At 32.5% G+C, this 21,977-nt stretch overlaps 3 protein-coding genes across 10 annotated transcripts; 2 read left to right on the forward strand and 1 right to left on the reverse strand.

Annotated features, from left to right (window-relative positions):
* Nucleotides 1–473: 473 nt before the first annotated feature.
* On the forward strand, nucleotides 474–9,309 carry LOC123916626 (CASP-like protein 2A2). 2 transcript variants are annotated; one of them, XM_045968132.1, is made up of 3 exons: nucleotides 474–724; nucleotides 1,321–1,435; nucleotides 8,862–9,309. In XM_045968132.1, the coding sequence occupies exons 1-3, from the start codon at nucleotides 474–476 to the stop codon at nucleotides 9,123–9,125; spliced, it is 630 nt and encodes a 209-aa protein (XP_045824088.1). In that variant the 3' UTR covers nucleotides 9,126–9,309. The 2 variants fall into 2 exon arrangements, with proteins under 2 accessions (XP_045824088.1, XP_045824087.1); XM_045968131.1 differs by lacking the exon at nucleotides 8,862–9,309 and adding an exon at nucleotides 2,674–3,111.
* LOC123916627 (rho GTPase-activating protein 6-like) lies at nucleotides 544–5,321 on the reverse strand. 7 transcript variants are annotated; one of them, XR_006812216.1, is made up of 6 exons: nucleotides 5,126–5,314; nucleotides 4,513–4,597; nucleotides 4,300–4,416; nucleotides 3,907–4,163; nucleotides 2,728–2,964; nucleotides 556–672 (listed from the first exon to the last, which is right to left on the reverse strand). XR_006812216.1 is itself a non-coding variant. In XM_045968137.1 (5 exons), the coding sequence occupies exons 2-4, from the start codon at nucleotides 4,591–4,593 to the stop codon at nucleotides 3,954–3,956; spliced, it is 408 nt and encodes a 135-aa protein (XP_045824093.1). In that variant the 5' UTR covers nucleotides 4,594–4,597; nucleotides 5,126–5,310; the 3' UTR covers nucleotides 544–672; nucleotides 3,907–3,953. The 7 variants fall into 7 exon arrangements, 5 of the variants coding, with proteins under 5 accessions (XP_045824093.1, XP_045824092.1, XP_045824090.1 ...); XR_006812217.1 differs by having other exon boundaries at nucleotides 658–672; nucleotides 2,728–2,954; nucleotides 5,126–5,320; XM_045968137.1 differs by lacking the exon at nucleotides 2,728–2,964 and having other exon boundaries at nucleotides 544–672; nucleotides 5,126–5,310.
* A 6,476-nt stretch (nucleotides 9,310–15,785) lies between the features above and the next one.
* Nucleotides 15,786–17,929, forward strand: LOC123916630 (CASP-like protein 2A2). The gene is made up of 3 exons (XM_045968140.1): nucleotides 15,786–16,038; nucleotides 16,547–16,661; nucleotides 17,566–17,929. The coding sequence occupies exons 1-3, from the start codon at nucleotides 15,839–15,841 to the stop codon at nucleotides 17,824–17,826; spliced, it is 576 nt and encodes a 191-aa protein (XP_045824096.1). The 5' UTR covers nucleotides 15,786–15,838; the 3' UTR covers nucleotides 17,827–17,929.
* The last annotated feature ends 4,048 nt before the right edge of the window (nucleotides 17,930–21,977 follow it).

Below are 21,977 nucleotides of genomic sequence, written 5' to 3' on the forward strand. Positions count from 1 at the left end.
TTAACTTCTACATTTTTATAACACTATTCTTTTTTTTTGATCAATTTCATAACACTATACTTAACTTCTATTTTAATAACTTTTCCTAATTTCATATAGCATTTTCCTAATTTCATTCTCTCCTCATTAAAAAAAAAACACTGTAATAGAGAGGGTATAATTAAGAGAGTTAAGAGAGGAAATAGAGAAAAAAGAAGGTGATTTCGGTCGATGAATCAGGGAAAATGCATACTCCTATCCTTCCCATAATGACATTGATTGCTTGTTCAGTCTCTCCATACCTAACCTGCCTCTACTATTCTCCACTCTCCATACACTCCTCTTTAATGCCACCGCATTAATTTCCCACATATCTTACCCTCAAAAGCTCAAACACTACTTACTCAAGTACACATACATGCATCTCTTCTCTTATCAAAACTCATCAAAACCAAAGTACCAAACCAAGAACAATACACAATATAGTGATTATAATGGAGAAAGAAAGTGGTACTGTAATTTCAGCTACAAGATCTTCAATGCAGATGATGAGACCTGTTACTGCTACTGCTGCAACTGATGATCAGGAGTTAGAAGGTAACAAAACTACCTTCCTACGGACTGCTGAGACTTTTCTGCGTCTGCTTCCTATTGGTCTTTGTGTTTCAGCTCTTGTCCTTATGCTTAAGAACTCTGAAGAAAACGATTATGGTTCTGTTTCTTACACTGACCTTGGTGCTTTCAGGTATATACATACTAGTACTATGTAAGAAAACATTATTTCTACAAATAGATAGAAACTAGCAATTGTTATGTGTACATATTTCATACAATTTGGCTCATGTTTATGAATGCTAAAGTAAGATATGTCACTTGTTATAAACTATGTGGTCAAGGTTCGATCGCTTATCTACTGGTCATATTCGATCACCGACTCTTTTTTGTGTAGAAAATTCAGTTGGGACAAAAGAATTGTCCTTGTGTTTTGAATGAATTCGCCGATAGAGATTACTTACCGCTGAAGAGCAGTAAAAATTTTGTGCATGTTATATAACATCATAAAAAATTATATAACTTGTAAAATGAAAATAATACAATAAACATAGAGAAGTGCTTGAGTCACTCTTTAAACACACGCTAACAAGTTATTTTGGTTACCGTGTATGTATGGTATCACAATGGATATGTCAAAAAGTCACATGACTCGCTGTGATTTTTCAAAAGGTATACTCATAACTTCTGCAAAATCACCGTGTTCACCGTGATATCGGCATATTCACTGATACAAAACTTAGGCTAAATGGGTAATTTGGATGTAACAAACATGCATGTTGGTTGTAGGTATTTGGTGAATGCAAATGGCATTTGTGCAGGTTACTCCCTACTTTCAGCTGTCCTTATTGCTGTCCCTCGACCCACTGCTCTCCGGGCTTGGACTTTCTTTTTCCTTGACCAGGTAATTAGGTTCCTTCACTTTTACTAAATCATCATTAGTTCTTAAAATTATAAATATAGTTTAATTTAATCTTTTAAATTTGTCAAATAACAATTTATTTTCTTAAGTTGAACAACTTTTGGTCAAATCTGTTATTTTCTAGTTACCTTCATAATTTTAAAGGTTTTATAACAAGAGACTATTCAAGTTAATACAAAATTCTGTCATCGGTTTTGATGGATGTTGAGAGACTAAGTGTATGTTTGGTATTACGGCGAGGATGTCAGAATCACGGTGATCCACCGTGATTTGGCAGAAGCTACAGAGTGTTAGCTTTTGAAAAATCACAGTGGATCACTGTGACTTTGACATACCCACCGTGATACCAAACATGAACTAAATTGATTAACTTTATTTAATTTAAGATACTAAATTAATAGTTGCTTTTATAATTGGTATATAATGTGAATCTAGGGAATTCATTATATTTTCAGAGGTACATGTACATGGCCGTGCAATGTTTTTGTCCTCAAACTAGTTTTATGATCAATGGATACATAATGAAATCCAAAATTAGGAATATTTAAGAACTGGCTGAGTAATGATATAGAAAATATTTGAAAATTAGGAAAGTTGTAATTAGTTCAATATGTTCTTGCCCTGTTCCAAGATTTGGCCTGTCATGGGTTCTGTACTTCAAATCACAGAATTGAGGATACCTATGGAAGATCACATCTAGTAAGTTTGGGCCTTTAATAGGAAAGGCTGGATTTGAATCTTGGTCTATTTTGGACAGCTGGTATAATTATTTATTACCATCCTAGTTATTGATCTTGATCCAAATTAAGGTACATTTGGACATGCATGAATAATTTGAATTAAGTTTTTGTTATCGAAATACTATGCGTCGTTAGATCAAGATCCAACTATTTGTATTTGAAATTGTATAGTGACGTCAAAATACAAGTTATTTTATTTGATCTTAATCTAACGACTACTTCTCTATTTCAACTTTCAGTAATGTGTGTTTGTGTTAATCTAACGACTACTTCTCTATTTCAACTTTCAGTAATGTGTGTTTGTGTTTATACGTAGAATGATTTTACCATATGACACTCAATAAATTAACATCTCATACTAGATAGCGAGCCCAAACATATTTATTTTTTGACAAAAATGAAATTAAACTTAGGATTTCCTTAATCTATAATTATCGAATAACAAATTAGAAAACAAATTGAAATATGTTTCTTTGCTAGGTACAAACATACATAATTTTGAGTGCGGGAGCTTTGACGATAGAGGTTGTGTACCTAGCTGAGAATGGAGACAGTGCAACATTATGGAACTCAGCTTGTGGCTCTTTTGGTCAATTTTGCCATAAGATTACAGCTTCAGTAGCTCTCACATTTGTAGCACTTGTTTGCTATGTGCTTCTTTCCCTCATTTCCTCCTATAAGCTGTTCAGCAAATTTGATGTCCCAGCAAGTAGCCCTGCTGATACAGGCACTGATGACCACATTGCTCCTGCATTCCATGGCTAGCTTACCCTAATGTTTGTTGTGTTATAGGATAATATTTGGTAATTACTTTTCTATATTTTATGACTCAATAGACATGGCTAAGAATATTAAAAATATGTATAATTAGACCTTTGTTTATTTTAGATATATGGTTATGGATGGCTTTAACTTGTACAAGGTTTTATGCTATATATCCGGTGAGGCTACTGATTAAGAAATTTACAAATAATTAATTAGCTCACTTAGAATCAAGTGTGTGCATATGAACGTGGATGCGTGTGTGGTTTATAAAAAAATATGATAGCAAGTTCAAGCTTCGTACAAGACATTTAAAATTTTAAAGAAGATCCTGATTAGAACAAATTTGTTTTGTTATGAATTGATGACATTTTTTGTTATATAATAGATTCAGCAGTATGAACATAAAGGCAGAGATCAGCAGTATGAATGTGGAGAGTTTGAAATTAGCTTTGATGATGAACAAAATCATCAACAAGAATATTGGGTGGTGAAAAGTGAAAAATGCAGATGTTTTGTAGTGTTAAATCTACAAATATAAGTCAAACTTAATTGTTCCAGCCTGTCAATACTATTACAGCATGTCAAATTACTATTGGTTAATACATTTTAATGTACCAGTACATCATAATCTTTATATTGTGCAGGATTTATTCTCTTTTCCTTGTCTATTCTCTAGCAAACCAAACAAAAAGCAAAATCCATGAGGGAAGGACTACACCCTTTTTGGCACAAACGGAACTTTTCGGGCTAAAATCTAAAACAAATTATTATTAATTAAAGTGAGTGACATTAATGATCATTTTACGACTATTCCTGAGGGATTTGAACACTGTCACTTGAAGTTACAAAGTTAGACTCTTACCACTAAACTTACACTTCATGGACTAAAAACCGGCAACTAATTATGCTGAATAAGTTAAAACATAACAATGAATTGCTCTTACTCACCTTGGACTAGTATGGTAGGCCTAGTTGTAGATATTGCAGCTGAATTATCAACACTTCAATTTATCCAATATAGGACTGTCGATTGTTGTTGCTGAGATGTTTGAATTGTTTGGAAGAGGCGAATGCTCGAATTTAGGCTTCGAAGATGATATGTAGACAGCTTCCTGATACAAATCCTGCCTGATATACACAACTTTCTCTTCAAGCCTAACAATTTCCTCTTCCAAAAATGCCACTTCAGCCAGAAGTGCTAGTATCTACAATTTTTTCGACATTACAAAAACTCGGCACTTAAATTTCTTCTACATAGTCCCTTCCTTTCCAACTTAGTAATAGACAAAAGTACTAATTCAGAAAAGTACTTAAAATAGTTAAAGAGATTCATTTACTAACATATGGAGGTAGATAAGGAGGAAGACGAGGTAAAGCTCCTAAAGGTCTATTAAAAGCTCTCTCCAATACCCTATGAATATTCTCCTCATGCTTAAGCTTCTTCTTCAACCTATCTACCTAAAATTCATATAATTCAACTCAGTTTCAAATTATGACCAATACAAGGAACTGAAAAACTTGAAACAAAAATAGTATACATTATACAATACATACATCTTGTTGCAATGCCAACTTTCTATCTATGCTTGAAGATTTTCCACCTTTACTTGCATTTCTCAAGCTTCCTTGCATCATCTACCTTTTCATTCAAAACTAAACAAGTTAGAATCCATCAATACAAACAAAACAAAAAAATCATGAACTTTGTCTACTATTGAAGCCATTTTTCAAACACATAAAGGACAAGAATGCACACATTTTTTAAACTTCTGAATTATAGCAAATTTAATCAAATTTTCAAGTTCTATATTTAATCAGAAAATCATCACTGAAACAAACCCAATTGTTAACTTTTGGTCAAATCCTGACATGAACAAGAACAACAGAATCTACTTTGAAGAAATACAAAAATTGAATGAAGTTCAACTCTAAATTATATACAGAAATTCCCTCTAGATCAAAGAATTTGTCCGAAGAACTCAATGAATTTCCCAAACAATATCTCACTGGACAACTTAATTGAAAATGAATAAATAGAAGTTGAGTTTCAATTTGAAAAGGAATGGAAATTGTAAAAATATAGAATCTGGAGAAAAGAGAGAAAATAAACTTACAAATCGCACATCTAAACTTATAGAATGGAAATTGAGTTTCAATTTGAACTTACGGAGGAATTCAAAATTCCAGAAGAAAAAGGAATTCAAAAGTCCAGAAGTGAAAATCGCACATCTATTCTTATTCCAGAGTTGAAGGTTCTCGCGTCGCCGCCATGCTAGAGTATCTGGTCGGCAGAGAGAGGCGCATCGGAAGCATATGAACATAAAGGCAGAGATCAGCAGTATGAATATGGAGAGTTTGAAATTAGTTTTTTTTTTTTTTTTTTTTTCGGCTTTTCACCACCAGTTGAATCTGGTTCGGGGTCAGTTCTGGCATCAAATGGTTTCAGCCCCCTCCCGATCGCAGTTGTGGGGGATCGAACCGCGGTCCTCCCTACCAAGTTCAGCACCAATCACCACTGAACCAACTAACGATTGGTAGTTTGAAATTAGTTTTGATGATGAACAAATGGCGGTGAAAAGTGAAAAATGCATATGTTGTGTGGTGTTAGCTACAAATATAAGTCAAACTTAATTGTTGCGGACCGTCAATGCAAATTATTATTGATTAATACATTTTAATGTATCAATACCAATGTTTTAAAATTCGGATCGGTGATTGACCCGGTCGAGGCACTGGGTCACTGGTTCACTGATTTGACCAGTAAGTCACTGGTCAGACCGCACGACTATTGACCCGACTTATATAAAAAATTTAAAATATTAACTTGAATTTCATAACAATAAAATTTAATGAAAAAAATTTCCCTTCAAACTTTTTTTAATAAAATTTCATATATTTAAAAGAAAAAGCACAAAAGCGTCTCATTTTATCGTTATTTATTTATATTTTGATTCACATATCCAACCATATAATATTATAATTTAGTCAATAAAAATATTATTATATCATAATTTTTAATTAGAACAACATTATTTAATATATTACATTAAAATAAAACAATGAATTAAATTAAATAATAAGAAAAAAATTATCAATGTATTTATTAATATATGCCATGGTGTTTTATTTTTAAGGAATGTCATGATTGTTTATAACTAGTACTAGTATAATAGTATTAAATGTATTTCAGTAATAATGGATATCACATAAATGCAAGTGGCCTATTGGTGATTGTGATCTTGAAGTATAGAAAAGACATGTGTTCAATTCCTATATCCAACATAATAGGATTTTTTTGAAATAATTCATTTCCTCTCCAAACCGGTCCGGTTCGTGCGCGGGTTTACCCGGTTCCCGGTTCAACCATCGACCCGTCCGGTTCACAGCGGTTTTCGACGGTTTAAAAGCAGAACCGGTTCTGCATGCTAACCGAGCCGGCCACCCCACCGGTTCCCGGCCCGACCAGTCCGACCGACCAGTCCGGTCCGGTTTTTAAAACTATGATCAGTACATCATAATCTTTCTATTGTACCATAAAAGTCCCCTTTTTTAATTTGTGTAATTTGTCCGAAGTTACTTACATTGTGGTATGGAGGAAGTAATAGATAATTAATTTAATCATATCATTTATTTATAAATCTTTTTTTTAATATAATTTATGTATGTGATCTTATGTGATCATAACTGGTGGTCGACATTGTGCACAATAAAAGTTTGCAAATAAGTTTTAAGATAAGATAATAATGCACTATTTTATGAGTTATTATTCTTATTTCTTATTTCTCCTATGTTAATTTTTATATATTTGACTATTTCTCTTCTTTCATGGACTTCATCATTACAACATCACCGGCCACTACCATCTCCATCACTGGCGACCGCCGCCGCCATCCCCGTCTCCATCACAGTCGTCTTTCCTTCATCATTATAGATTCACCGGCGACGAGGTCAGTCTCTGGTCGGAGTTGTTAGCAATTAAATTTGATCTTAGACTTGCTTGAAGTCTTGAATTCAAGAAAGCGTTGTGAACATAGATAACATGGATGCAATTGAGGTTCTAAGAAATGAGTTCAAACAACAACCTTCCATTCAATTCCATGTCCAAGCTTCATATATCGCCGGATACTATATAACAATTCAGATATATGAATTGATGGTATGTCAGATATGAGACTGTTCAGATGATGATGATGATAATAATAATAATAATAAAAGTAGATTCCTGTAAGATGATATGTCATATGTGGTTGTTCAGATATATGAGTTGATAACTCTTCAGATAATATTTATAATAATGCAAAAAGGACATTCCTGTAAGATGACTGTTCAGATTCTGTAAAATGACAGTTCAGATATGAGACATTCCTGCAAAAAGGACATTCTTTTGTTGCCTCTTCAGATAATATTTATAATAACGCAAAAAGGACATTCCTGACTGTTCAGATCCTGTAAGATGACAGTTCAGATATGTGACAGTTAAGATATGTGACATTCCTGCAAAAAGGACAATCTTGTTGCCTCTGAGTCATCAAATGAAATGACGAGCATAAACCTCGGCAATTTGGATCATTTCCTTCTTTTTTCTCTTCTTTCTATCTCTCTTAATTTCATTCTCTCTATTCATTAAAAATAATAATAATATAATAAAGAGAGAGTAGAGATTAAGAGAGAAATAGAGAATCAAGGAAAATGCATACTCATGTCCTGCCATAATGACATTGATTGCTAGTTCAGTCTCTCCACACCTAACCTGCCTCTACTATTCTCCACTCTCCATACACTTCTATAATACCACCCCATTAATTTCCCTCAAAAGCTCAAACACTACTTACTCAAGTACACATACATGCTTCTCTTCTCTTATGATGAGACTTGTTACTGCTACTGCTGCAACTGATGCTGAGACTTTTCTGCGTTTGCTTCCTATTGGTATTTGTGTTTTAGCTCTTGTCCTTATGCTTAAGAACTATGAAGAAAACGATTATGGTTCTGTTTCTTACATTGCCCTTGGTGCTTTCAGGTATATACATACTAGCTAGTACTATATAAGAAATTATTATTTCCACAAATGGATAGAAACTAGCAATTGTTTTGTGTACATATTTCATACAATTTGGCTCATCTTTATGAATGTTAAAGTAAGATATCTCACTCGTTATAAACTATGTGGCCAAAGTTCGATCGCTTAAGTAAAGTCGTCATGTTTGATCACTGACTTCCGTGTAGAAAATTCAGTCGGGACAGGAGAACTGTCCTTGTATTTTCAACGAATTTAGTGAAAGGGATTAGGAATATTTATGAACTGGCTGAGTATAAACTATTGGAAATTAGGAAAGTTGTACTAGTAATTAGTTCAACATGTTCTTGCCATGTTCCAAGATTTGGCCTATAATTAATCGGTGCTGTACGACTGAATTGAGGATACCTATGGGAAGATCACATCTAGCTAAGTTTAGGCCTTTAATAGGAAAGGCTGGATTTGAATCTTGGTCTATTTTGGACAGCTGATATCCTTATTTAGTACCATCCTAATTATTGATCTTGATCCAAATTAAGATATATTTGGACATGCATTAATAATTTGAATTATGTTGTTTGCTATCGAAATACTATATGCATAGTAGGATCAAGATCAAATTATTTGTATTTGGAATATAATTAGTGATCTCAAAATACAAGTCATCTGATCTTAATCTAACGACTACTTTTCTATATTGACTTTCAATAACGCGTTTATAACATAGACTTATCTTACCAAGTGACATATATTACTATATCAATAATTGAACATCTCATAGACTCTAGATAGCGAGCCCAAACATTTTTTTTTAGAAAAGCTCCTTAATCTATACTTATTGAATGACAAATTAGAAAAAAAAAATTGAAATATGTTTCTTTGCTAGGTACTAACATACATAATTTTGAGCGTGGGAGCTTCGACGATGGAGGTGGTGTACCTAGCTGAGAATGGAGACAGTACAATATTATGGAGCTCAACTTGTGGCTCTTTTGGTCAATTTTGTCATAAGATTACAGCTTCAGTAGCTCTCACATTTGTAGCACTTGTTTGCTATGTGCTTCTTTCCCTCATTTCCTCCTATAAGCTGTTCAGTAAATTTGATGTCCTAGCTACAAGTAGTCCTGCTGCTACTGACACTGACCAGTGACCACATTGCTCCTGCATTTCATGGCTAGCTTACCCTAATGTTTGTTGTGTTATATGATAATAATATTTGGTAATTATTTTTCTATGTTTTATGACTCAATAGACATGGCTAAGAATATTAAAAATATGTATAATTAGACCTTTGTTTATTTTAGATATATGGTTATGGATGGCTTTAACTTGTACAAGGTTTTATGCTATATATCCAGTGAGGCTACTGATTAAGAAATTTACAAGAGGTTATGGTCACTAATCTAACCATTTTAAATATAATCTGATTCCCAAAGGTTAACATGAGTTTACTGTCAAGGATAATAAAGCTCCACTAATTATGCAATCCAAGTCAGCAAAGTCAAAGCAACTGTCGGAGGAAAATCTTAATGAATGCATAGCATTAATCCATGGAATCAAATCAAATAATTACCATATAATGTCTTGATGACATTTCCCTATTTGGAACTATGTTTAACTATATATGTATGAAGGACATAGTGAAATATTATGGTATCAGTGAATTCAACAACCATGACCATTGTATTATACTATTTATCGAAATCATGCACCTCATTAGTCACAAAAAATGGTAGGAAAGGAAAGAACTCACAACTTAGAAGGCAGTGTTACTAGCAAACCCAAAGTCTTCATTTCTTGTGCAATCTTGAATATCTCAGTTTCATTTTATGCCCTAGCTAACCGTGTAAACCAAACAATATTCACTAGATTTTATGCCCTAGCTAACCCTGTCTAACATTAATTAACTAAAACTTACTATAATAAAATACAACAAAAAAAGATCAAAGTAAACTCTAAAAATATCTTTAAGGGTAAAAAAATATATTTTTTTTTAAAATTTTTTAATTTGAAAGAAAGCACTTCCATAATGTCACCAATAAAAAAATACTTTATGATTGGACTGCGGCCCACCTCAATCCTAAGAATATTCTGCCACCAATTGATAAAGAAAGGTGTCATCTGAAAGAGTAAAGAGGAAAACAAGAGCAAGTCTGAACACAACTCCAAATAAAATAAAATAAATGTTGAACATACATACAACCGAAAAAAAATACTTCCTCCTTACAACATTAATTATATACATTTTTTAATTTGTGTAATTTGTCCGAAATTACTTACTATGTGGTATGAAGGAAGTAATAGATAATTAATTTAAGCACATCATTTATTTATGAATCCTTTTTTTTAATATAATTTATGTATGCGATCTTCGGTGATCATAACTGGTTGTCGACATTGTGCAGTTAGACCATAAAAGTTTGCAAATAGTGTGATGTTCAAATCAATGAGAAGTTTTAAGATAATAATGCACTATTTTTTTTTTGGTAGTAATATAATGCATTATTTTATGAGTTATTATTCTTATTTCTTCTATCTCTCCGATGTTAATTTTTACATATTTGACTCTTTCTCTTCTTTCATGGACTTCATCATTACAACATCGCCGGCCACTGCCATCTCCATCACTGGCGACCGCCGCCGCCATCCCCGTCTCCATCTTGCTCGCCGGCCACCACCACCATTTCAAGCTCACAGTCGTCTTTCCTTCATCATTATAGATTCACCGGCGACGACGATGTCAGTCTCTCGCCAAAGTTGTTAGCCATTAAATTTGATCTTAGACTTGCTTGAAGTCTTGAATTCAAGAAAGCAGTGTGAACATAGATAACATAGATGCAATTGAGGTTCTAAGAAACAAGTACAAGCAACAACCTTCCACTCAATTCCATGTCCAAGCTTCTCTTCCGATAATAATTATAATAATGCAAAAAGGACATTCATGTAAGATGACTGTTCAGATCCTGTAAGATGACAGTTCAGATAATCATTATAGATTCAACGGTGACGATGATGTCAGTCTCTCGCCGGAGTTGTTAGCCATTAAATTTGATCTTAGACTTGCTTGAAGTCTTGAATTCAAGAAAGCTGTGTGAACATAGATAACATGGATGCAATTGAGGTTCTAAGAAACGAATTCAAGCAACAACCTTCCATTCAATTCCATGTCCAAGTTTCATATATTGCCGGATACTATATAACAATTCAGATATATGAATTCATGGTATGTCAAATATAATAATAATAATAATAATAATAATAATAATAATAATAATAATAATAATAATAATAATAATAATAATAATAATAATAATAATAAGTAGATTCATGTATAAGATGATATGTCAGATATGTGATTGTTCAGATATATGAGTTGTTCAGATATATGAGTTGATAACTGTACAGATAATAATTGTAATAATGCAAAAAGGACATTCCTGTAAGATGACTGTTCAGATCCTGTAAGATGACTTCAGATCCTGTAAGATAACAGTTTAGATATGTGACAGTTCAGATATGATGTGACATTCCTGCAAAAAGGACATTCTTGTTGCTCTAAGTCATCAGATGAAATGATGAGCATAAACCTCGGTGATTTGGATCCTGTCCTTCTTTTTTCTCTTCTTTCTATCTCTCTTAATTTCATTCCCTCCTTTCATTAAAAATAATGATAATATAATAAAGAGAGAGTAGAGATTAAGAAAGAAATAGAGAATGAAGAGTGTAAAGGAGAGAAAAGAGAAAGAGAATGAGAAGATCCAATTTAAAAAACAATGATATGTCTATGATTTGGGGACGAATTACTTTGTTAATTAATCATACTTAATAGTATTAAATATCCCCGTCTATATGCTTGAACAATTTGAGGTGTTTTTGGCCCATGAATCAAGGAAAATGCATACTCATTTCCTGCCATAATGACATTGATTGCTAGTTCAGTCTCTCCATACCTAACCTGCCTCTACTATTCTCCCTCTCCATCCACTTCTATAATACCACCCCATTAATTTCCCTCAAAAACTCAAACACTACTTACTCAAGTACACATACATGCATCTCTTCTCTTATCAAAACTCATCAAAACAAAACCAAGAACAATACTCAATATAGGGATTATAATGGAGAAAGAAAGTGGTACTGTAATTTCAGCTACAAGATCTTCAATGCAGATGATGAGACCTGTTACTGCTACTGCTGCAACTGATGATCAGGAGTTAGAAGGTAACAAAACTACCTTCCTACGGACTGCTGAGACTTTTCTGCGTTTGCTTCCTATTGGTCAAATTAGTTATTTTCTAGTTATTGTAACAGTTTTAAAGGTTTATAACAAAAGATTGTTCAAGTCAATATGTAGTTCTTTCATCGGTTTTGTTGGATATGCTGAGATACTAAATTGATTAACATTCTTTAATTTAAGATACTAAATTAATAGTAAATGTTTTTATAATTGCAACAGATCTATATAATTTTTTTTGTATATAATGTGAATCTAGGGAATTCATTATATTTTCAGAGTTACATGTACATGGCCAAGCAATGTTTTTGTCCTCAAACTAGTTTTTATGATCAATGGATAAATTATGAAATCCAAAGTTAAGAATATTTATGAACTGGCTGAGTATAAACTATTGGAAATTAGGAAAGTTGTACTAGTAATTAGTTCAACATGTTCTTGCCATGTTCCAAGATTTGGCCTATAATTAATCGGTGCTGTACTTCAAATGACTGAATTGAGGATACCTATGGGAAGATCACATCTAGCTAAGTTTAGGCCTTTAATAGGAAAGGGTGGATTTGAATCTTGGTCTATTTTGGACAGCTGATATCCTTATTTAGTACCATCCTAATTATTGATCTTGATCCAAATTAAGATATATTTGGACATGCATTAATAATTTGTATTATGTTGTTTGCTATCGAAATACTATATGCATAGTAGGATCAAGATCAAATTATTTGTATTTGGAATATAATTAGTGATCTCAAAATACAAGTCATCTGATCTTAATCTAACGACTACTTTTCTATATTGACTTTCAATAACGCGTTTATAACATAGACTTATCTTACCAAGTGACATATATTACTATCTCAATAATTGAACATCTCATAGACTCTAGATAGCGAGCCCAAACATTTTTTTAGAAAAGCTCCTTAATCTATACTTATTGAATGACAAATTAGAAAAAAAAAATTTGAAATATGTTTCTTTGCTAGGTACTAACATACATAATTTTGAGCGTGGGAGCTTCGACGATGGAGGTGGTGTACCTAGCTGAGAATGGAGACAATACAATATTATGGAGCTCAACTTGTGGCTCTTTTGGTCAATTTTGTCATAAGATTACAGCTTCAGTAGCTCTCACATTTGTAGCACTTGTTTGCTATGTGCTTCTTTCCCTCATTTCCTCCTATAAGTTGTTCAGTAAATTTGATGTCCTAGCAAGTAGTCCTGCTGCTACTGACACTGACCAGTGACCACATTGCTCCTGCATTTCATGGCTAGCTTACCCTAATGTTTGTTGTGTTATATGATAATAATATTTGGTAATTATTTTTCTATGTTTTATGACTCAATAGACATGGCTAAGAATATTAAAAATACGTATAATTAGACCTTTGTTTATTTTAGATATATGGTTATGGATGGCTTTAACTTGTACAAGGTTTTATGCTATATATCCAGTGAGGCTACTGATTAACAAATTTACAAATAATTAATTAGCTCACTTAGAATCAAACTAAAAAAATATATAGGGTTATGGATGGCTTTAACTTGTACAAGGTTCTATGCACATAAACGTGCATGCGTTTGTGGTTTATAAAAAAATATGATAGCAACTTCATACTTCGTACAAAGAAATTTAAAATTTTAAAGAAAATCCTGATTAGAACAAATTTGTTTTTTTTTTGTTACAAAGAACAAATTTGTTTTGTTGTGAATTGATCTGACATTTTTTTAGAGGAGGGATCTTTTGACTCTAGGAGTAAGTCTCCATTGACTTACTCCGCTAAATAATTCGATATTGGCATTAAATTTTTTCAATCCAACCGTTGAATTCAAATATCTTATTGAGTAGATCAACTCCACAAATTTTTATAAAAATTAAAAAAATGCAGCTATGTATTCAGACTATTGAAATTCAACGGTTTTTTTTAAAGTTTGTCGTACGTTCAATTTAAGTTATCAGAAAAAGTATCAGACGGTTTTGAATTTTTATAAAAAATTGTGGAGTTAATCTACTCAATGAGATCTTTGAATTCAACTGTTGGATTGAAGAAATATATTGCCGATATCGAGTTATTAAGCGGAGTAAGTCAATGGAGACTTACTCCTGAAGTCAACGGATTTTTTTTTATATAATAAATTTATAGTTTTTTTTTTGTTATAATGTAGATTAGAAAAAATCATAAAAAAATACTTTATGGTAGGACTACGGCCCACCTCAATCCTAAGAAAATTCTACCACCGATTTATAGAGAAAGGTGTCATGCGAAAGAGTAAAGAGGAAAACAAGAGCAAGTTTTAGATGAACACAACTCCAAATAAAATAAAATAAAATTTGAACACACAACCGAAAAAATAAAAGATAATTAATTTAGTAACATCAATACATCATTTACTTATGAATCCCTTTTTCAAATAGTCTGATACTCAAAGTTTGCAAATAATCTGATGCTCAAATCAATGTGAAAACCTGAAGTGAGAAGTTTTAAGAAAATAATGCACTATTTTATGAGTTATTGATTCTTATTTCTTCTCGCTCCTTTGTTAACCTTTACATATTTTACTCCTTCTCTTCGTTCATGGACTTCTTCATCGTTGCAACATCACCGGCCACTGCCACCTCCATCAAGCTCACTGTCATCTTTCCTTCATCAAGAAAGTGGTGTGAACATAAATAACATGGATGCAATTGAGATTATGAAGAAATGAGTTCAAGCAACATGTCTTCCATTGAATTCCATGTTCAAGCTTCATATATATGTCAGATACTATATGACAATTCAGATATATGAACTCATGTTATGTCAGATATGTGATTGTTAATGATGATAATAATAATAATAATAATAATAATAATAATAATAATAATAATAATAATAATAATAATAATAATAATAATACATAAAGGACATTCTTGTAACATGATATGTCAAATATGTGATTGTTCAGATATATGAGTTGATAACTGATGAATGATGATATTCAGATATATGAGTTGATAACTGTTCAGATAATAATTATAATAATGTAAAAATGACATTCCTGTAAGATCATGTAAGATATGGGTTGATAATTGTTCAGATCATGTAAGATGACAGTTCAGATACTGCAAAAAAGACATTCTTGTTGCCTCTGAGTCATCAGATGAAATGACGAACATAAACCTCGGCGATTTGGATCATGTCCTTCTCTTTTATCTTCTCTCTCTTAACTCTCTATCTCTCTCTTAATTTTATTCTCTCTCCTCATTAAAAATAATAATATAATTAAGAGAGAGTAGATTAAGAGAGAAATAGAGAATTAGGGGAGTAAAGGAGAGAAAAGAGAAGAAAAGGAGAAAATCCAATTTAGAAAACAATGCTATGGCTATGCTTTGTGGACGAATTACTTTGTTAATTAATCATACTAGTATAGTATTAAATATGGCCATCTATGGTTACACAATTTGAGGTGTTTTTGGTCCATAATCAGGGAAAATGCATACTCCTATCCTGCCATAATGACATTAATTGCTAGTTCAGTCTCTTCATATACCTAACCTGCCTCTACCGTTCTCCACTCTCCATAACCCATTAATTTCCCTCAAAAGCTCAAACACTACTTACTCAAGTACACATACATACTTCTCTTCTCTTATGATGAGACCTATTACTGCTACTGCTGCACCTGATAATCAGGAGTTAGAAGGTAACAAAACTACCTTCCTACGGACTGCTGAGACTTTTCTGCGTTTGCTTCCTATTGGTTTTTGTGTTCCAGCTCTTGTCCTTATGCTTAAGAACTCTGAAGAAAACGATCATGGTTCTGTTTCTTACACTGACCTTGGAGCTTTCAGGTATATAAATACTAGCTAGTACTATAGAAGAAATTATTATTTCATACAATTTGGCTCATCTTTATGAATGTTAAAGTAAGATATGTCACTCGTTATAAACTATGTGGCCAGGGTTCGATCGCTTAAGTAAAGTGGTCATGTATGATCACTGACTTCCGTGTAGAACATTCAGTCATGACAGGAGAATTGTCCTTGTATTTTCAACGAATTTAGTGAAAGAGATTAGTTACTGCTAAAGAGCGGTAAAAATTTCGTGCATGTTATATAAGATGATAACAATGAGATTAGAGAAATGCTTGAGTCACTCTTTAAACACACACTAACAAGTTATTTTGATTATTGTGTATGTTTGGTATCACGATGTATATGTTAGAATTATCCGTGATTTTTCAAAAGTTATATTCTGCAAAATCACTGCGAATCACCGTGTGATTCTAGCATATTCACTGATACCTAACTTAGGCTAAATGGGTAATTTGGATGTAACAAACATGCATGTTGGTTGTAGGTATTTGGTGCTTGCAAATGGCATTTGTGCAGGTTACTCCCTGCTTTCAGCTGTCCTTGTTTCTGTCCTCCGCCCCAATGCTCTCCGTGCTTGGACTTTCTTTTTCCTTGATCAGGTAATTAGGTTCCTCCACTTTTACTAAATCATCATTAGTTCTTAAAATAAATACAGTTTAATTTAACCTTTTAAATTTGTCAAATATCACTTTATTTTCTTAAGTTGAACAACTTTGGTCAAATTAGTTATTTTCTATTTATTGTAACAGTTTTAAAGGTTTTATAACACAAGATTGTTCAATTCAATATGTAGTTTTTTTTTTTTTTGATAAGCCAATATGTAGTTCTTTCATGATTTCATCGGTTTTGTTGGATATGCTGAGATACTAAATTGATTAACATTCTTTAATTTAAGATACTAAATTAATAGTAAATGTTTTTATAATTGCAACAGATCTATATAGTTTTTTTTTTTTTTTTTTATATATAAAGTGAATCTAGGGAATTCATTATATTTTAAGTGTTACATGTACATGGCCAAGCAATGTTTTTGTCCTCAAACTAGTTTTTATGATCAATGGATAAATTATGAAATCCAAAGTTAGGAATATTTATGAACTGACTGAATATAAACTATTGGAAATTAGGAAAGTTGTACTAGTAATTAGTTCAACATTTGGACATGCATTAATAATTTGAATTATGTTGTTTGCTATCGAAATACTATATGCCTAGTAGGATCAAGATCAAATTATTTGTATTTAGAATATAATCAGTGATCTCAAAATACAAGTCATGTGATCTTAATCTAACGACTACTTCTCTATATTGACTTTCAATAACGCGCTTATAACATAGACTTATCTTACCAAGTGACATATATTACTATCTCAATAATTGAACATCTCATAGACCCATACTTGATAGCGAGCCTAAACATTTTTTTTTAGAAAAGCTCTTTAATCTATAATTATTGAATGACAAATTAGAAAGAAAAAAAATTGAAATATGTTTCTTTGCTAGGTACTAACATACATAATTTTGAGCGCTGGAGCTTCGACGATGGAGGTTGTGTACCTAGCTGAGAATGGAGACAGTGCAATATTATGGAGCTCAGCTTGTGGCTCTTTTGGTCAATTTTGTCATAAGATTAAAGTTTCAGCAGCTCTCACATTTGTAGCACTTGTTTGCTATGTGCTTCTTTCCCTCATTTCCTCCTATAAGCTGTTCAGCAAATTTGATGTCCCAGCAAGGAGTCCTGCTGCTTCTGACACTGACCAGTGACCACATTGCTCCTGCATTTCATGGCTAGCTTACCCTAATGTTTGTTGTGTTATATGATAATAATATTTGGTAATTATTTTTCTATGTTTTATGACTCAATAGACATGGCTAAGTATATTAAAAATATGTATAATTAGATCTTTGTTTATATTTTAGATATATGGTTATGGATGGCTTTAACTTGTACAAGGTTTTATGCTATATATACAGTGAGGCTACTGATTAAGAAATTTAAAAATAATTAATTAGCTCACTTAGAATCAAACTAAAAATATATATATGGTTATGGATGGGCTTTAACTTGTACATGGTTTTATGCATATAAACGTGCATGCGTGTGTGGTTTATAAAAAAATATGATAGCAACTTCATACGGTAGCGGAATCAGGAATTAAAATTCGGGGGTCGTTGAAAATTTATAATACAAAAATTAAATAAAAAAGACAAATTTGATCATAAAAGATAAATAAATTGCATACCCTAAATAATATTTTAGGGTATGCCCAATTAGACCTTGCATAAAGTTTATTTTTTTAATTAGGAACTTGCATTGATCACTAAAAAATTATATATTTCACCATATTACACGTATACTTAAAAGAGAATAATTATTTTTATTTGTGGAGTTGATCTACTCAATGAGATCTTTTAATTCAACTGTTGGATTGAAGAAATATAATGCCGATATCGAGTTATTAAGAGGAGTAAGTCAATTGAGACTTACTCCTGGAGTCAATGAATCTCTCTCTTTTTTTTTATATAATAAATTCATAGTTTTTTTTTTGTTATAATTTAGATTAGAAAAAATCATAAAAAATACTTTATGGTTGGACTACGGCCCACCTCAAACCTAAGAAAATTCTACCACCGATTTATAGAGAAAGGTGTCATGCGAAAGAGTAAAGAGAAAAACAAGAACAAGTTTTAGATGAACACAACTCCAAATAAAATAAAATAAAATAAAATTTGAACACACAACCGAAAAAATAAAAGATAATTAATTTAGTAACATCAATACATCATTTACTTATGAATCCCTTTTTCAAATAGTCTGATGCTCAAAGTTTGCAAATAATCTGATGCTCAAATCAATGTGAAAACCTGAAGTGAGAAGTTTTAAGATAATAATGCACTATTTTATGAGTTATTGATTCTTATTTCTTCTCGCTCCTTTGTTAACTTTTACATATTTTACTCTTTCTCTTCGTTCATGGACTTCTTCATCGTTGCAACATCACCGGCCATTGCCACCTCCATCGTCGGCGACCACCACCGCCATCCCCGTCTCCATCTCGCTCGCCGGCCACTACCTCCATTTCAAGCTCACTGTCGTCTTTCCTTCGTTATTATAGATTCACCGGTGACGATGCCGTCTCTCGCCGGAGTTGTTAGCAATTAAACTTATCTTGAATTCAAGAAAGTGATGTGAACAAAGATAACAAGGATGCAATTGAGATTATGAAGAAACGAGTTCAAGCAACATGCCTTCCATTGAACTCCACGTTCAAGCTTCATATATTGCCAGATACTATGTAACAATTCAGATATATGAATTGATGTTATGTCAGATATGTGACTAATAATAATAATAATAATAATAATAATAATAATAATAATAATAATAATAATAATAATAATAATAATAATAATAATAATACATAAATGACATTCTTGTAACATGATATGTCAAATATGTGATTGTTCATATATATGAGTTGATAATTGATGAATGATGATGTTCAAATATATGAGTTGATAACTGTTCAGATAATACTTATAATAATGTAAAAATGACATTCCTGTATGTAAGATGACAGTTCAGATACTGCAAAAAGGACATTCTTGTTGCCTCTGAGTCATCAGATGAAATGACGAACATAAACCTCTGCTATTTGGATCATGTCCTTCTCTTTTCTCTTCTCACTCCTAACTCTATCTCTCTCTTAATTTCATTCTCTCTCCTCATTAAAAATAATAATATACTCAAGTCAAGAGAGAGTAGATTAAGAGAGAAATAGAGAATTAGGGGAGTACAGGAGAGAAAAGAGAAGAAAAGGAGAAAATCCAATTTAGAAAACAATGCTATGGCTGTTACTGCTACTGCTGCACCTGATAATCAGGAGTTGGAAGGTAACAAACTATGTGGTTAGGGTTCGATCGCTTAAGTAAAGTGGTCATGTATGATCACTGACTTCCGTGTAGAAAATTCAGTCGGGACATGAGAATTGTCCTTGTATTTTCAACGAATTTAGTGAAAGAGATTAGTTACGGCTAAAGAGGGGTAAAAATTTCGTGCATGGTATATAAGATGATAACAATGAGATTAGAGAAATGCTTGAGTCACTCTTTAAACACAACAAGTTATTTTGATTACTGGGTATGTTTGGTATCACGATGTATATGTTTGAATTATCCGTGATTTTTCAAAAGTTATACTCATAGCTTCTGCAAAATCACGGCGAATTATCGTGTGATTCTAGCATATTCACTAATACCAAACTTAGGCTAAATGGTTAATTTGGATGTAACAAACATGCATGTTGGTTGTAGGTATTTGGTGCATGCAAATGGCATTTGTGCATGTGACTCCCTGCTTTCAGCTGTCCTTGTTGCTGTCCTCCGCCCCACTGCTATCCGTGCTTGGACTTTCTTTGACTTGAATTTTTATAAAAATTTGTGGAGTTGATCTATTCAATGAGATCTTTGAATTCAACTGTTAGATTGAAGAAATATAATGCCGATATCGAGTTATTAAGCGGAGTAAGTCAATGAAAACTTACTCCTGGAGTCAACAGATCCCCCCTCTTTTTTTATATATAATAAATTCATTGTTATTTTTTGTTATAATGTAGATTAGAAAAACTCATAAAAAAATACTTTATGGCTGGACTACGGCCCACACCAATCCTAAGAAAATTCTACCACCGATTTATAGAGAAAGGTGTCATGTGAAAGAGTAAAGAGGAAAACAAGAGCAAGTTTTAGATGAACACAACTCCAAATAAAATTAAATTAAATTTGAACACACAACCGAAAAAATAAAAGATAATTAATTTAGTAACATCAATACATCATTTACTTATGACTCCCTTTTTCAAATAGTCTGATGCTCAAAGTTTGCAAATAATCTGCTGCTCAAATCAATGTGAAAACCTGAAGTGAGAAGTTTTAAGATAATAATGCACTATTTTATGAGTTATTGATTCTTATTTCTTCTCACTCCTTTGTTAACTTTTGCATATTTTACTTTTTCTCTTTCTTCATGGACTTCTTCATCGCATCACTGGCCACTGTCATCTCCATCACCGGCGACCACCACCGTCATCCCCGTCTCCATCTCGCTCGCCAGCCACTACCTCCATTTCAAACTCACTGTCGTCTTTCCTTCATCATTATAGATTCACCGGCGACGATGCCGGTCTCTCGCCGGAGTTGTTAGCAATTAAAGTCATCTGATCTTCATCTAACGACTACTTCTCTATATTGACTTTCAATAACACGCTTATAACATAGACTTATCTTACTAAGTGACATATATTACTATCCCAATAATTGAACATCTCATAGACTAATACTAGATAGCGAGCCCAAACATTTTTTTTTAGAAAAGCTCCTTAATCTATAATTATTGAATGACAAATTAGAAAAAAAAAAATGAAATATGTTTCTTTGCTAGGTACTAGCCTACATAATTTTGAGCGCGGGAGCTTCGACGGTGGAGGTGGTGTACCTAGCTGAGAATGGAGACAGTGCAATATTAGGGAGCTCAGCTTGTGGCTCTTTTGGTCAATTTTGTCATAAGATTACAGCTTCGGTAGCACTTGTTTGTTATGTGCTTCTTTCCCTCATTTTCTCCTATAAGCTGTTCAGCAAATTTGATGTCCCAGCAAGTAGTCCTGCTGCTACAGGCACTAACCAGTGACCACATTGCTCCTGCATTTCATGTCTAGCTTACCCTAATGTTTGTTGTGTTATAGGATAATATTTGGTAATTATTTTTCTCTGTTTTTTGAGTCTATAGACATGGCTAAGAATATTAAAAATATGTATAATTAGACTTATATATGTTTATTTTATATATATGGTTATGGATGGCTTTAACCTGTATAAGGTTTTTTTGTTATATAGCTAACTTAGAATCAAACTAAATT

The sequence above is a fragment of the Trifolium pratense genome, linkage group LG3 (assembly GCF_020283565.1).
Source record: "Trifolium pratense cultivar HEN17-A07 linkage group LG3, ARS_RC_1.1, whole genome shotgun sequence".
Lineage (NCBI taxonomy): Eukaryota > Viridiplantae > Streptophyta > Magnoliopsida > Fabales > Fabaceae > Trifolium > Trifolium pratense.